Source organism: Pholis gunnellus, assembly GCF_910591455.1.
Source record: "Pholis gunnellus genome assembly, chromosome: 6".
NCBI lineage: Eukaryota > Metazoa > Chordata > Actinopteri > Perciformes > Pholidae > Pholis > Pholis gunnellus.
Window position 1 is genome coordinate 7,946,163 of NC_136532.1, and position 15,508 is coordinate 7,961,670.

General features: G+C 41.4%; 1 protein-coding gene across 2 annotated transcripts in view; it reads right to left on the reverse strand.

Moving 5' to 3' along the window:
- The window catches only part of ghra (growth hormone receptor a), a 30,287-nt gene extending 15,615 nt beyond the window's left edge, over window positions 1–14,672 (reverse strand). Inside the window, exons 1-2 of one of the 2 annotated variants that reach the window (XM_079161356.1) lie at window positions 14,364–14,672; window positions 4,552–4,673 (exon numbers count right to left, since the gene is read on the reverse strand). In XM_079161356.1, the coding sequence (XP_079017482.1) occupies window positions 4,552–4,669 (118 nt within the window). In that variant the 5' untranslated portion in view covers window positions 4,670–4,673; window positions 14,364–14,672. Of the gene's footprint in view, window positions 1–4,551; window positions 4,674–14,359 lie in introns of both variants that reach the window. The other variant, XM_079161357.1, reaches the window with a different exon arrangement.
- Between the last annotated feature and the right edge of the window lie 836 nt (window positions 14,673–15,508).

Below are 15,508 nucleotides of genomic sequence, written 5' to 3' on the forward strand. Positions count from 1 at the left end.
GGCGTCAGACGTTTTCACACGGGACCAAAGCAACATGTTCATTTCAGCCGGCGACTGCGCGGCCTCACACTGAGGTGGGACATCCCCGTTTCAGAAATGAGTCAAAATGGCTCCGTAGCATGTGTTACAAGTGAGAGCCGAAAACCTGACATTGTTTCTAAGCTGTAGCCGCCGCTCCACTCGCCTCTATCACTCAAAGAAATCACCTATGAAGAGTATTTTGTCTTTCTGAAAAACTGTTCCTGGGATTCATTTTTCATATTATAAGAAAATGGGACTGTACTTGCCATCAGAATTTGATATTAGTTATGCGATTATTTGTGACTCCTCTATATTTCCTCGTTCTTATTTCGCAAATCTTTTGTTAAATATGATATTAGGCATATCAAGCTTTGAGTAAAAGCTACATCACACCGGTCGGGCACACCATTTACCCAAATATTTTACACATCGAAAAATATATAAATAAATAAGAGTATTATGCATTTCCGGTTTCACTTTGGCTCCCTGTAACTTTTTATATGATAATCCTCAGTCTGCCCTGCTGCTAATGAGCCTTACTTAGCCTTTCAACTCGTTTTGTTAAAATAAGAACAGCGTGTACATGAGGTCAGATCAAGACAAACAACTACCAGTGGCTATAATCACTTTGGTAAGCCTTTAAATACATAGGGAGCGTCTCCAAATGTCTACTCTTGGCTTGTTATGCGGCTGGCTCTACAACGGACATAGAAATGCTGCAGAAACAGAATAACCCTCAGAATTTCAGGAAGGCTCTTTAAGATCTCCAAATGGAACAGCAAAATGGTTTTAAACAACCCCAAAATCACAATGTTTAGGGCTACTCAAAGATTGATGGGCCGTTTTAAGTGTAGACAGCAGGTGTCAGGTTTGAGTTGACACTGGTAAGCTTGAGAAAGGCACAGGTTGCATGTGTTTGCTGATGCAATCAGTAGCTGCTTTGTGTTTACAGATGTTTTAAATGGTTGTCGAGACGCGTATGGAGACCATTGTAACGATTTAAATGAGGTGGACCGGTCAAAACCTCATCTGCGTATTTGCGGTTTGTCTGAGAGTTTATCAGAAAAGGTAGCTGAAACCCGCAGAGATAAAGATATTTGCTGCAGTCTGTGAACAAGTACAAAGTCGAAAGACCCAAGGGCAAAGACGTGGAGCTCAAAAGTCTGTGTGATATTGCTAATTGATTTAAAGTGCAGCGCAAACAGACCCATCGGTTCTACATTAGTGCCTTTATTTGTAACATGGAATCTTAACCAGTAATCAGGGGTAGCTGTGGGTTTTTTTTACGTGTGAAGATCAACAAAATATTTCTATAATTAACTAGGATATTAACTGCCTCTATTCTACACACATCTTGTAACGGAGGCTCTAGTTTTCACATGTCGTCGCATGTCTGTTGGAGTATCGTATCAGGACTCTCATTCGGAGGAGTTATTCTCACTCAGCTACACCCAACGAAACACCAAAATCACTTGACCTAGACTCTCCAACACAAGCTGTTTTTCAAAACCAATGCCCAAAGCGCATAGCAATAACCAAGAATTTATGATACACGTCGGAAAAACATTTTCAGTTATTCATTTCCAGTCAAAATGCCAACATGGCCTTTAACAATGATCACTTGATCCAAATAGCAATGCTTAGTTCATGCAGATATTACTTCAGTCCATGGTTTAAAAGGCTGTAATAGCAAAGAAGAGGAGTTGTTTTACAACCAAAATCTCTGAGACAACATTTTTTTGTTCTGCTTTGGTACCAGCACTGGCACTTGAATGTTTTTTTTTGCTTGGAAAAGCACTTAAAGCAGGAGAGCAGAAAGAACAATATGTTCACAGCACACAATAATTGAACCAATGTTCTCAAACTTCTGTGCCACATCGGTCCACTGAGTCATTTATTTTCCTCAACCGGCGAAGCTTTGACTTATTCCCTTATTCCCCGATAGATGCAGCTAAGAAAGCTGCAGATTGCACAATGGACAACATTTAAATCTGTGAGGCTTCAACATTCACCAGTCAATCAGAATCAGCTTCATTGGCCATGTATGCGTACGCATACAAGGAATTTGACTCCGGTTTTTGCGTTGATCTGCACGTACATACACAGAATTTACAAATAAATAGAAGAAAAATATATGAAAGCATCCAATAGCACAAAGCATTAATACTGGCAGCATTTTCTCCCCAATAAAGCCTAAAAGAACAGAAGAAGAAGGGTGTGGACTCAAGACAAGATGAGTTGGCCTTTGCCAGTGCATGACTTTGGTAATATTCCCAGCTGGTTTTCACTAAACCCCCCCCCAAAAAAAGGAGTAGCCGTACTGAAGTGCCAAACTATTTGTCTGGTATAGATCGTGGTTCATTGTCCTGCTCAAGGACGTTATGAAAATTTGGCACAATCGCAAAAAAAAATCAACACTTTCTTGACAACACATTCACACTCCCAACTCGTAATATTCCGACGCTTGGTCAGTGGTCTAGAATCAGTTTTGGACAAATCAAAGACGGCGTGTCACTTTTGCATAGTGTCTTTTCAGAATAAACTTCAGTCTTCACCGGAAGTTGGGTTTAGGCAAAAAAAACATTTAGTTAGTTTTAGGAAAAGATCGTGGTTGACGTTTACTTGACTGACAAACGACTCACGTATACGAGAGTGACAAACGAGTCTTTTGATTAGCGACCCATGTAAGTAACAACTCACGTGACTACTGACGTGACAAACGGGACACGAACAGCGGTCTCCTGGCAAAGAAAGTCTGTGCATTACATTAAAAAGGGATCATCAGCACAGAAAGGCAGTACAGAGAAATCCTTCACACGTACATGTGCAGGAACCCAGTACTAAAACGTTATTCCAGTTGTCACAAAGATACAGGAACATGCATGAAATCTGACAACTTTATTTAACTCATCCAAAGCATTGGGCTGCTGTAAATCGCCTGGGGAGCAACCTTTGGGTTCAGTGTCTCGCTCAAGGACACTTTGACATGTGGACCGGAGGAGCCGGGCTTCAAGTGCATAGGGCCTCCGTTGGAGCCCGTATCTCACAGCCAAGATTCCTCCAGGTAACGTGCGTGCTCTCCATTCTGGCAACAGGTGCTGCAGCAGCCAGACGGGCAGAGATGGTTTGGAGATTTCTCAGGTCTCTGTCTAACGCTGTCTGGCTCGCTTATTAAAGATAACGAGCAGATGCCCACGCACCTAAAAATACACTGGAAGGACAGCGACTTGCCAAAATGTATTATTTACGGACGACTTTTATTGCGTTGCCAAATGTTTGCGGTACATTGAATTGCATGCTCAACTAAGGTAACTGGAACTGAGGGAAGCTTAGCCAAGTTTTAAAAAAAAAAAAAAAAAAAAAAAATTGAAAGTGAAAAACCTTTTTTTTTCAAAAGGTTCTAACTAATCAACACATTTAAATATGTTTAAATATGTTGTTACCAGGACACATTTTTCATCTTTACTTGATGAATGAATTATTGATATATGAATTATCTCAATAGACATTGATATTCTGTCATATCATCGATAAATTGTTTCAGCTCTATTTTATGTGTGATTTTATCTAATCGATGTCCCAAGGGCATGTGGATAAGCTGTTATTACTTTTTTTTTTATGTAATCCTTACCAAAATGAACAATTCCTCATTTCATCATGAAGAACAAAGGTTTTCATTGAAAACGGTTGCTGTCAAAAGTGTCATCCCCAATAATGCAGACGTAGCAGAACCAAACAGCCACACAGCAACGTTTTAAAGCTTAGAGACAGGTTTTAGCAAAGTCAACAGCAGAATTGATACATTCTTGGGAGTTGAATCTTGGCTGTGAGGATTTCTCTAAATCATGCTGTTCTAGTGTAGAGATTCTTTCTGGCAGGGCTGCGCACTTTTGCCTAATTCCAGCTGCAGTGGCTTCAAACAGTAGAGGAAGATGCCAAATCACCACAAGGCTATAACCCTCAGTCTGTTCTGTGATTATGATTGGATATTAAAAGTAAAAAGATATCTATCTTGGCCGCCTGTTGCCTTAGGGGATTTCAAGTTGTAAATCATATGTAATCTGCTTGTTTGGCCTGTTTTCTCAGCCGCAGGATTCTTTCACCTAATTATTTCAAATGGTTCAGTGACAGCTGGATTAGCTGGCTGAACATTCTGCGTCGTCCTGTCCCTGGACTTTGACAGAGACGCTCCGACCATATATTTACCCAAGCACTATTGATCACCAGGCTGTTTGACAAGCCAAACCAGGAAAGAGCGGCGTTTGATCAACGGTGAACCTTTCCACATGTATCTGAGCAAACACAGCGTGCTGCAACTGATGTTGACACTCGCGATAACGAGTGTCTACAGCGGGCTGCGCGCAAAAACCGGAATCACATTTGTTAATGTTTGATGAGCTGCATTAGAGAGAGCTTAATAAGCTGAAGGATGCTTTTTGTCTTGCATTAATCTGTTTCTTCTGCATATATTTGTCCCAAAGAAAAGCAGTAAAAAAAAAAAAAAAAAAAAAAAAACACCAGTAAACCTACCTGGTGACGTCACGCGGTGCCGGCCCATGAAAAATGCAGATCCCGGAGTGGACAGCCAATCCAGGGAGGACATTAGGAGAAGGAGCAGGAGATTGGAGGAGGAGGACAAGGCAGCCATGATGCTGGAGAGAGACAGAGGGGAGAATGAGAGAGGGATAGAGACAGTGACTATAATTATCAGTTGAACTCCATGATGACATACCCATGTGAAAAACCGCCTCCTTCCCTCACTACTTTCGGCCTCACTCCCTTTTTTTCTCTCTCTTTCTTGCTCTCTGGCCAGTGAGCATTAAATTGTGGGTGGGTGCCACTGCCATTTATTTTCAGCTGGTGTATGTGAAACCTAACACGGGACAGGGAATAATTAATTATCATGGCCGGTTGGTGCTGCAGCATTTGTAGGTTGAATGTAAGCAGTAAGTGTTTGTGTAACCTCCTAGAAACATTTTCTCTTTATTTGTCAGTTCTTATACACCATTTCTCTGTGAAACCCATTTTAAATGATTTTGTCATCAGCCATGATTTCCACCAGACATTAATATATACTGTAGGTTTCGAAATGACAGCAGCAAGAGTGATTTGAGAGAGAAGCAAAAAGTGATCCCTCGTGACGCCAACTGGTTGTGAATTAAATATCAGGGTCATTTAAATTGTTAGAATTGTAACTGCTGTTCCTCCGAGGCCAAGCCTAATATGTTGATACATTACTCAAGTCCACGTTACACCACTCTGGTTTATGAACCATGATTAATAACACTGCATAAACGTAACACCACATGTGGTAATATATCAAACCTGCATTGATTTTTAGGGCCACTCGGGGGCAGCAGAAACAAGCTGTAAACACAACACTGACACATTATCACCATTTAAGTAGATATGGGGCAGGCGGCAACCTCCAGGTCGGAAAAGTGACGCCTATGCGGAAGTGCCTTAAACTTGCATTATCTCAAAATGGTCATCAGCAGTCTAGTCCTCTGGTTGAAAAATGAAGTCTGATTGTATAGAAGTCTATGAGAACATGACTACTTCTCACTTGATTATTACCTCAGTAAACATTGTAAACATGAGTTTATGGTCTCAATTGCTAATTTCAAGCCTGCTTCAAGACAGTGTGATGTTCATATAGTAAATTATGGTCCATTTGGAGTAAAATACAAAATAAAGCAGCATATGCTTTAGGGCGGGGCTACCTTGGGATTGACAGGTCACTACCCAGGCATCGTCAGGTCTGGGAGTTGTCCGTGTTTTTGTCTTACAACTTTAAACCTTTCTCTCAAACATGTTCACCAGCTGGTCCTTAACTTTGTTTGTCTGCCAATTGGTGCTGCGCAGAGAGTTTACCCTGCTGCTGCTTCCAGAAACAATGGATGAGAGCGGTGAGAGTCAACCAAAGCAATACTGTATGGAAGCCGTATAACCAAAACAATGAAAGACCCTAAAATGCTCCATAGGGTAGAGGCATATGATAACCATCCATGTGTCATCACTACGTGTGACACCTTCACACAAAGTAATTTGATCCACTGTTAACACAAACATACTGAGTATAGCAGCTCATACCCCACGCCAAATCACATTACCGAATAGTAGCATTTGACATTTGGTGTCCAATCATCACATGCTGTGAGAATCTAGCAAGACGTCTTTGTACCACGGCAATAGGAACATTGACTCCTCCTCTAGAAACTAGACTTGAAGATTCAAACAAAACCTTTCACACAGAAATGTGGCGACTGCCTCTCTCACCCAGGCCATCTACCTACAACTAGAATAATGTCTATGGTCTGTTATATTGAAAAACTCTTCCTGGTCAATAAGTTGGTGTTGACAACTCTCAAGTCAAGTCCAACCTCTAAATATAGCCCAAACGTTCTGTCCGCACCCATGGCTATTTACAGCTGTGTCTCCGCAACTTTGCTGGGCAGCCAGCAGACCCAAACGTAGAGGCTATGTTTCTCCGGGCAACTGTGGCCGTATTTTGGCATATGAAATTCTTCTTCTGTATGTTTTTTTTATGGGGAAAACTGTTTGCCGTGCCTAAAAATAGTAAGGCAAGTGACTATTTCACAACAATCTGATATACAGAGTGACAACTACTGAGCAATGTGGCCAGCGCAGGCACATTTTTTTAAGACTGACAAGCTTGGATAGAGTGTTGCCAGACCTAGAGGCAAAAAAAAAATAAAAAAAATCTATGAGCAAAGTTCATATGAGCGTTCGTATAACAGCACATATCAAAGTACTGGCAGCTATTTCAAATCAGAACACCTTACATTACTTTTTTCTAGATTAGATTTACTACAGATTAGAAGATAGAAGTACTACAAAAAACTATAAACCAAGAACATAAAGACAAGAATCTCATAAGCTTTGCAAAATTCAAGTTTGCTACTTGTAGTTTGTAAGACTGGACTTGTGAGTATATTCTACAACATACAGTGTAAAACATTTCCCAGTTCAGTCTATCAACATAAACGTGCAGTCACAAGTGTGTGTGTGTGTGTGTGTGTGTGTGTGTGGATGAATTCCAAGTGTCAGAGGCTTTCAAGTGCCAAGTCATACAATGCAAGAACTCATTACAGCGGGTGAATCTCGCCTGCCTAAAATGCTCCATTTACAATCAATTATTGCTCATAAGATCCTGTCAGACACTTTCCCTTCAGTTTTGATAATCTGTCATTCTGGAATCCTGATTAAAAACATCTCTCCACTCATCAAAAGCCCCATTATCAGGGTGAAGTTAACAGCCCTCTGATGAGCACTTTCAAACCAGCTTTTTTATTTTTGACGGGTTAAGTTCTCTGCTCCTCTTTTTTTCTTTACATTGTCTTTTCTTTCAGAGTCTAACATTCTTTAAATCGGTCGAGTAACTAAAGTACTATAACAGGGGGCCAAACGGTCCCTCCACTCCGACATGTGGCCTCATGTTAAGCCCAACATTAGTCTCAGCCCCTCACTCATGTGAAAGGCCTGGCATGGCTGGTGCTTCATCTCCAGCTCATGCACGTTTCTCCCCCATTCCTCTCCTCCTCTCTGCCAATTGCAGACTCTCAGGAAGACCGCCTCAGCCAATTAGAAAAGAGGGAGGCTCGGCCCCGGTCTCCTGGGGTCCCTTGGTAAACATTTAAGGCCTCTGTGGTCAAACCTCCTCCCACTACCTCTGCCACACACACACACACACACACACACACACACACACACACACACACACACACACACACACACACACACACACACACACACACACACACACACACACACACACACACACACACACACACACCTCTATTGATCATCTGTGTTTGTGCAAAAAGGGAGCTGTCACGAGAGGGAGGAGGTCATAGGAGTAGATGGGGTGATGATGTGAGGTTGAAGCCAAAGAAAGAACAAAAAAAAACAGGTTATGGGGTGAGAGGTCACATCATGTCTGTGTTAGCCCCTTCTATAGCTGCAGAAGAAAAGCATGCACAAACACACACAGATTGATGTTGCAAGCCCAAGTTTATCTAGGGGTTCCTCCAAATAAAAAGCAGAAATACTGTGGAATGATTGCTCTGTCTCTGCTATTCTGTCTTCATCACACACACACTCTCACCCTCTCTCTGGACAGCTGGAGGACACAACTCCATTTACCTTGTTCAGTACGTGTGTCTGGGGGACACTGAGGTCAAAGTTGTGTTTTGTGAGGACATGTGTGGTCATTCAGACACATTTGCTACGGCAGTGTTTCTCTGGGTGCCCTGATGCTTGTAAGACAATGAAGATTTGAAGTTGTTATGTCTAACAATAAACAACAGCTTCACTTGTATTTCTAATGGACAGAAATCTAGGACACAGTTCTTTAAAGTTACAGTACAGTACAGAGAAGTTAGGATACTCGTGTTTTGTAGTACTTTTGAAGATTATGACAAAGTATTTAGGAGTACAGCTGACTTTGCTACGTGTTCTGTGTTTTAGATCCCTTAAGATAAATGATCCAGTGCCTAGATGCATTTATTGAGCAAAGAGACAGTATTGCACTAGTCCAGTATTTCAGAAATCACTATGATCATCTATGATATCTTTGCATTATATCTCTAAAGAGATATATATTTTGAGCTTTTATGATGAAGAACAAAATGGTTTTCACTATGGAGCAAAGGCGACGCCATACGCCTGGCAGTGATCAAGAAGACTGCTAGCACATGCGCACAATGAGTAATTTAAAATATTTTTGAAAGAGGGCTCTGGGAATGTTTTCCGAGAAGGAAAATACATTGAACCCGTTTGTCAGACCTTAGGCATACATACACATTACGTTAACAAATACCACCGAGGCTATTTACTTAACATCCTGAAAAACTTGAAAAGCTAAATAGAAATTGTCATCTGGAGTGTGTGGAGGTTTACCTTAAAGGGCGGGAGGTAGGTACTGAAACACTCACTCACATTCATTAACACGATTATAGAAATGCATACATCCGTGCACAGACATACATGCAAAACATTGAGGTTACCCTTGAATGGGATTATGGCTTTGATGGACCACCTCCTCACCCACAACCCTCGATGAGCTGTCGACCCCAATCTGTGAGAGACACTCGTTAGAAACAGGTGCACACACACTTTTGTTAAAATAGGGGTGTGTTGGCCTGCAGCAAAGGGTTAGGATAATTAACATTAGCCTTTAATCTTTCTCTTTCTTTGTGTCCCTCTGCTTCTGTCAACATTCCAGTAATATCAGAAAGCCGTGTGGAGTTAAGTACTTCAGGCTAGAGGAAATGAAGTGCAAGGCAGACGGAGAGTGCTGGCAGACGTCTCACTGAAGGTAAAAACAACCAGGAAAGAGCTCCTCTGAGGGAGCCAGACGCTCCAAAAAGATTTTTACAAAGACATTGGCAATTGGCCCTTTAGCGAAGGCTCCTACACTGTGCCACTTCGGGCTGTCCCAAGATGAAAGTACACAATTGAGAGAGAAAAATTGTGAAATATATGCATTAAAGCAGAAGGAGCAGTCTTTTCTGCATTTTAGCCGTCTCCAACCTTTGTTTTTTGCAACCAGAAGTTTAATGAGGGGAAACTAATTACAATCAAAAGCTGATAAAGACATTTTTAGGCAATCAAGTTGTTACAATTAAATTGCATGAACTGTAAACACACTGTAAAAGAGTTTTAGTTGTAAGACAAAAACAAGGACAACTCCCAGGCGGAACAACGCCGTGGCAGCGACCTGTCAATCACAAGTTAACCACACCTTAAGCAAGCCTTGCTTTATGGTTTATTGTACTCTAAATGGAACCCTAAATTTACCAAATGAACATCATGCTGTATTGAAGAAGACTTGAAACTAGTGATTGAGACCATAAACTCATGTTCACTGAGGGTATAAATCAAGTGAGAAGTAGAGATTTTAACATAGACGTGTTTCCAAACATTTGCTTTTAGCCCAACGGGGGGTTTTAGAAATATCATACAGCATGACAAGAGGCATGACTTGCCTTTCAGTGACTTCAGAGGATTTAGGGACTCTTCCAAGTCTTTGAATGAATTAATGCGAATGTGATGTCTCCCATTGGTGCATTCTTGATCTTTCGCTCACTCACTTTCAATTCTTCACTTTTATTCCTTGCCTATTTCATTCATTGCAGTCTATATTTCACTACAAAACGTATTGATACTCTGAGCTCCAAGTGCCTCACTGCTGGGCTAATGACAAGTTAAAGGAAGATATTAATCAATTCAGTATGAACTTGTTAATTACTTTGGAACCAATCACTAAATTACTTGCCAAGCCTACATAACAAAATCTATTCAGCGTCTGATTCCTCAAGGAAAGACAAAAAAAAGAGTTGAGCCAAAGACAATCTAAAAAGGTATACTACTAAAAGTTAAGCCCACATGAGTGTGATGCCACAAGGAAACCCGCTGAGAGGAACCAGCCCTTTGGGTGAAATGTTCTTCCAGCCAGTGGTTTAGCTAGCCGGTGGTGGAGACAGCATTGCACTCCCAAAGGATAACATGCAAACACAAAATCTTACCAAGAAGACTTGATTTCCAGCCATTGTGCTTATTTTTAAAATGACACATGAAAGCACAAGCATACTGAGACACTGAGAGCAAAACCTCAGCTCATGTCTCAAAACCCTAAACACATTTTGAGCGTTGCAAGGAAATTTGCAATTAAATATGGCACTTTATTTTGCCAAAACACTGGTATAACGAAAATGCCGCACCCATGGCCAAACACCTGATCGTTTGATTGTCTACTCATCAATCATGTAAGCATTATGAAACAACTACAGGTTTTTCCTGTTTACAACAACAATGGAGGCTAAAGCGAGTAGCTGTTCTCAAAGACCTGTATTAGCAGTTTAAAAAATGTATGTAATTCATGCTCTTTTTTTTTTTCTCCACAAATGATTTTGCTGTGTTTCTACTTTACTTAGAATATGCTCTTCTCCATTTTTCAGTGCAAAATGCAACCCTTGGAAATACATTGATTGCTTTCACAATGTAGAGAGAAATCAATATCTTCATCATTGTGCAACACTTTGTGTGTTGTGTGTGGTCAATATATTCATTTACCTCACTCTAACAATCTAGTACCTCACTCTAACAATCAGTGTCCAGATGAACCGTGTGTGTGTGTGTGCCATACGGTGACAAAATCTGATCCGATTGTGTGAATTGTGTGTCGTGTTTTGACTAGACGAGCCCCGTTTTAAAAACCGTGCTATTGAGAGAAACTGTAAACCGCTCCCTCTTTTGGTGTGCAGCTTGTGAGAGCAAATCAGCTTGAAATCACTTAAAAGCAAGTGTGTGTAATAACTACGACTGCGACAAAACTATGCAAACATAAATAAAAATAGCTTTTTCACAGCAACACAACAGGCCTTTCACGTACTGTGCACCTATAGACCTCCAAGCACCTGGCATCAATCAATGGACCAATGGAGCATCTTTAATCGCTCCGTCTTGACAAAGCACGGTTGTACTTGCTGCATGATAACCACTACACATTATTTCACAAATATCGTGGCAGAAATAATTCAACATCATCGTCATCATTTCAAAAATCATGAAAATATATGTTCTGCCCACGACTTTCCCCTTCACCACGATAACCTCTTTCTTTAAAATAAAATAAAATAAACAGTAAACAACAGACTTCAACATGAGCCTGCACGTTTGACCAGAAACGGGTTAGGAAGGGTCCACGCAGACGAAGAAGGCAGGACCCAAAAGCTGCAGCTCAGCCAGCTGCTTCTAATAGACCTCCAACTGTTGGACGTATTCACATAAATGCCCTGACCTGTGGTGAGATGAGTATGTGTGCGTTTGTGGAGAGGGTACGGGCCTACACGCACACACACAGAAAGCATTTTTTAACCTGCGTCTCTGTGAGCGCACTCAGGCATTCACGTCTGGATGCTGGATGTGCTCTAATGTCTCCAACTCTTATTTCATATATGAGAGAGAGAGAGAGAGAGAGAGAGAGAGAGAGAGAGAGAGAGAGAGAGAGAGAGAGAGAGAGAGAGAGAGAGAGAGAGAGAGAGAGAGAGAGAGAGAGAGAGAGAGAGAGAGAGAGAGAGTGGAAAACTCAGAGTCAGCACACTGGCATGAGGAGAGCTTGTGCTAGAAGCGGGACACACATCTGCAAACCCCTGCTACACTGTGTCTGTGTGTGTGTGTGAGGCGAATGAAAGCAAGCGTTTGGTGTTTGCGTGCGTGCATGTGCAGGCGTGTACGTGTAAAATCAAGTGTGTGTATCGGAGCGAGAACAAGAAAGGTAAAGAGTCCGAGCTAGAGCCCGGGTCCAGCAGAAACGGAGAGAGTGTGTGCTGCACAGATCTCAAAATCGATCTTTTAGGGGAAATGTCTGCTTTGCAGCATGCCGCGCTGTGTGTGTGTGTCTGTGCACACGCACGGGCATGCAACAGTTTGTCAAAGATATTACAACTAATAGCTGTCAAGCTAAATTTCGCCTGAATCTTACCTTTTCATCGGGTGTCTCCGCTGCTTAACATCAACACAATAACCTCGGTTATGCCTCGGTTGGTCATTTCAGAGAGACTTGATTCAAACTTTACAGAATGGACAGTCACAGGCAAACTAATAAGTGCACAATCAGTGCTTAGATAAAGAATGAAGTCTAAGTATAAATGTGCAGCACGGACTCTCCAATTTGCAGACAATGTCAGACACACACACACACACACACACACTCATCCTGACAACCACCATCAGACAAAGTGCACGTTGATGTGTGTAAAAATCTAATGGTCTTCCCGAGTGCTGTCAGAACATAACAGCTGTACTTAATGTTGTATGTGGGAGTGGAGCAAACACTGATTCAGAAACTGATGGAACTATAATGTCTCTTAAAAATCCTCGCCTCGTCTATTAATACACCTTGTACCTCAGGAGGGTGCTTTGACGGCTGCTATTATACGTGTCCTTCAACTTGCTTTTTCTCTGCATCCGAGGAGCCGATGTAACAATCATATTGAGTATGGCTTAGCTTTATTTAGGTGAATACCATCCAACCATACGGTCTGAAAGGAAAACTGGTTTGTGATATGCATAACATCCCACAGTGTCAGGGGATTGTATATTATTTTTAAATTGGTCCCTAAACTAATGCCATCCAGTGGATAATAAACACGCAGCAATTTATATATGATTTAGATAAAAACAATGATCTGGAGCCACAACAGAGGAAGAAGTCATGGGACTCAACGGTGCAGTAAAAGCTTTTTCTTAAAGAAATCTCATTAACTACAGCAGGGCGAAACACATTTAAATATGACACAAAACCAGATTCAGTTTGCACATTGCCTCTCATCCCAGCGTGCTGCGCTTTCCAATTCAAACAGTGTAATAATAAAAACACATAGAATCTGTCAAACTGCTCGTACAGGGTGGACATTTTTTTTCAATTAATTCATTTAGTAACGTAGTGTGGTACTAAATTAATCAATATCTTGAGTGTATTTTTAATAGTTTAAGTAATTTAACCAGTAAGAATCCGGACATAAACTGGTTCCAGTTTTATATATTCTATATTGATGTAAACTGAATTCCTTTGTGTTTTTGGCCAGTTGATGAGACAACATATCAGCAGTTTAAAAGGCATCATGAACTCTGGCAACTTCTCATTAACACTGGTCTACATTTGTTGATTAATAGATCAAAACAGTTAAAAAAAAAAGGAGAACTGATTATCTCTATGGTTGCACTCCTCGTGTAATGCATCTACAGTCAAATAAATAAGCATATCATGGGCACTGGAGCGAGCATGGGCCTATATATTGATTCCCATCTGTGCCTGCAACAATACACCAGACTGTGTCAACAGTGAAGAAACACTACAGAATATTTCAGCTGTACACTTAATATTAGAGGTTTCATTTTCCAAGCGAGCCAGTTTAGCTCATCTCTATCTCACGCACAGATGTTTTTTTATTCCTCCCTTTGGGATTTGATATTTATCAGGATACGCTCTTTAGGCTACATCTGTCCACACAGACCACGGCTGTCACTTCGTGAGCAGTTGCAGCGGAATTTTAGAGCAACTTTAAGTCTATGTCATGTTAATGCGAGCTTCAAATAAACCGTGCAGTAGACTCAGCATATTAAATATGTATGATTGGTCAAACAAGATTTTGCAACGAGCAAAATAGCATTTGTAATGCACATTTTGGGTTTTTTTGGCAAAGTTTCCAGGATCGTGCGCAAGCTGCTTAACACATGGAGTTTCGGAGATATGGGTGAACGCCAAAAAATAAGCTCTCCGCGCTTTGAAAGAAACAAAACACAAACGTACTTACTTGTTCCGAAGTCTCGAGCTGAAACCCCGCAAAGACAGCGCAGATCGACTTTTCAGAACTTGGTCATCTGATGGCCAGCGTGAGTAACAGGCACGGAAAAGTCCTGCTTCTTCACTTCAGCCTGCTCGGCCCGGACTGATCTCTGCGATCAGTGTTTTCACATCATCCGATCATCGAATAATCGGGTCCGGTTCGCTTTCGCGGTGAAGATTTGTTTGTCTTATCTGCAACTCAGTCCATCTTCTAGTCCACTTCCAGGGGCTACACGCGTAGCGTCGCATAGACCGAGCCAGTGAGTGTGCGTATGTGTGTCCGTGTGTATGTGTCTGTGTGTGTTTCTAATGGCGGTGAAGCGCCCCCATCCGCCAACAATCCAATCTGCTCCATTATGAGCAGGGACAGCCGGGGAGAAAGACTGCCGGGCCACAACCTCCAAAATAAAACTCTCCTGTGAGGAGCTGCCTAGCTGCCACGCTTTCTGGTGAGAGGCAAAGTTTAAACGAGGAAGCGAATTAACATTGTTCTACTTGTTATTAGAGAGAACCATGCCACATAAAAGAAGAAACATGCAACATATGCTATTTCAATTTTAAACCAACGGGTTTGATACTGATATTCCGTGCACGTAGCAAACAGTGACTTTTTAGTCTAAATTTGAGGACAAAATGCAGAAAAAACTTAAAGTTAGGCGTCTCTGCCTGGACTTGACTGCATATCCTTGAGTTGTTTTTTTTAAAGTGTGTTTTTTTTTAGTTGAATGATTTTCAAAGATTCAATCATGTACTGCATTCAGCACCCAATACATTTTCCATTTTCCATTATTATTTTTTTCTTCAGCAAGCGGGCAGCTTGGGGTTAAAACGTCAGTCTCCAGGCTGCAGCAGCTATTTCCCTAAAAATAAATAGTTCGATATGTCTATTTAACATATAACTTGCATACTTTGCAAGAATTCTTTTAAAAGCGATTGGCTTCAAATGCTGTTTCCATATGCAAATTAAATTTTTGACCCCATAGTGCGCTGGGTCGCTGCCCTGGATACGCATGCGCACAGCAGCTATATGCGCGTTCATAACGTGGGGGAAATAATATGGTGCCGTAATACAACAGCGTGATCGAAGGTGTTTACAAAAGTTCCTCTGCTGCC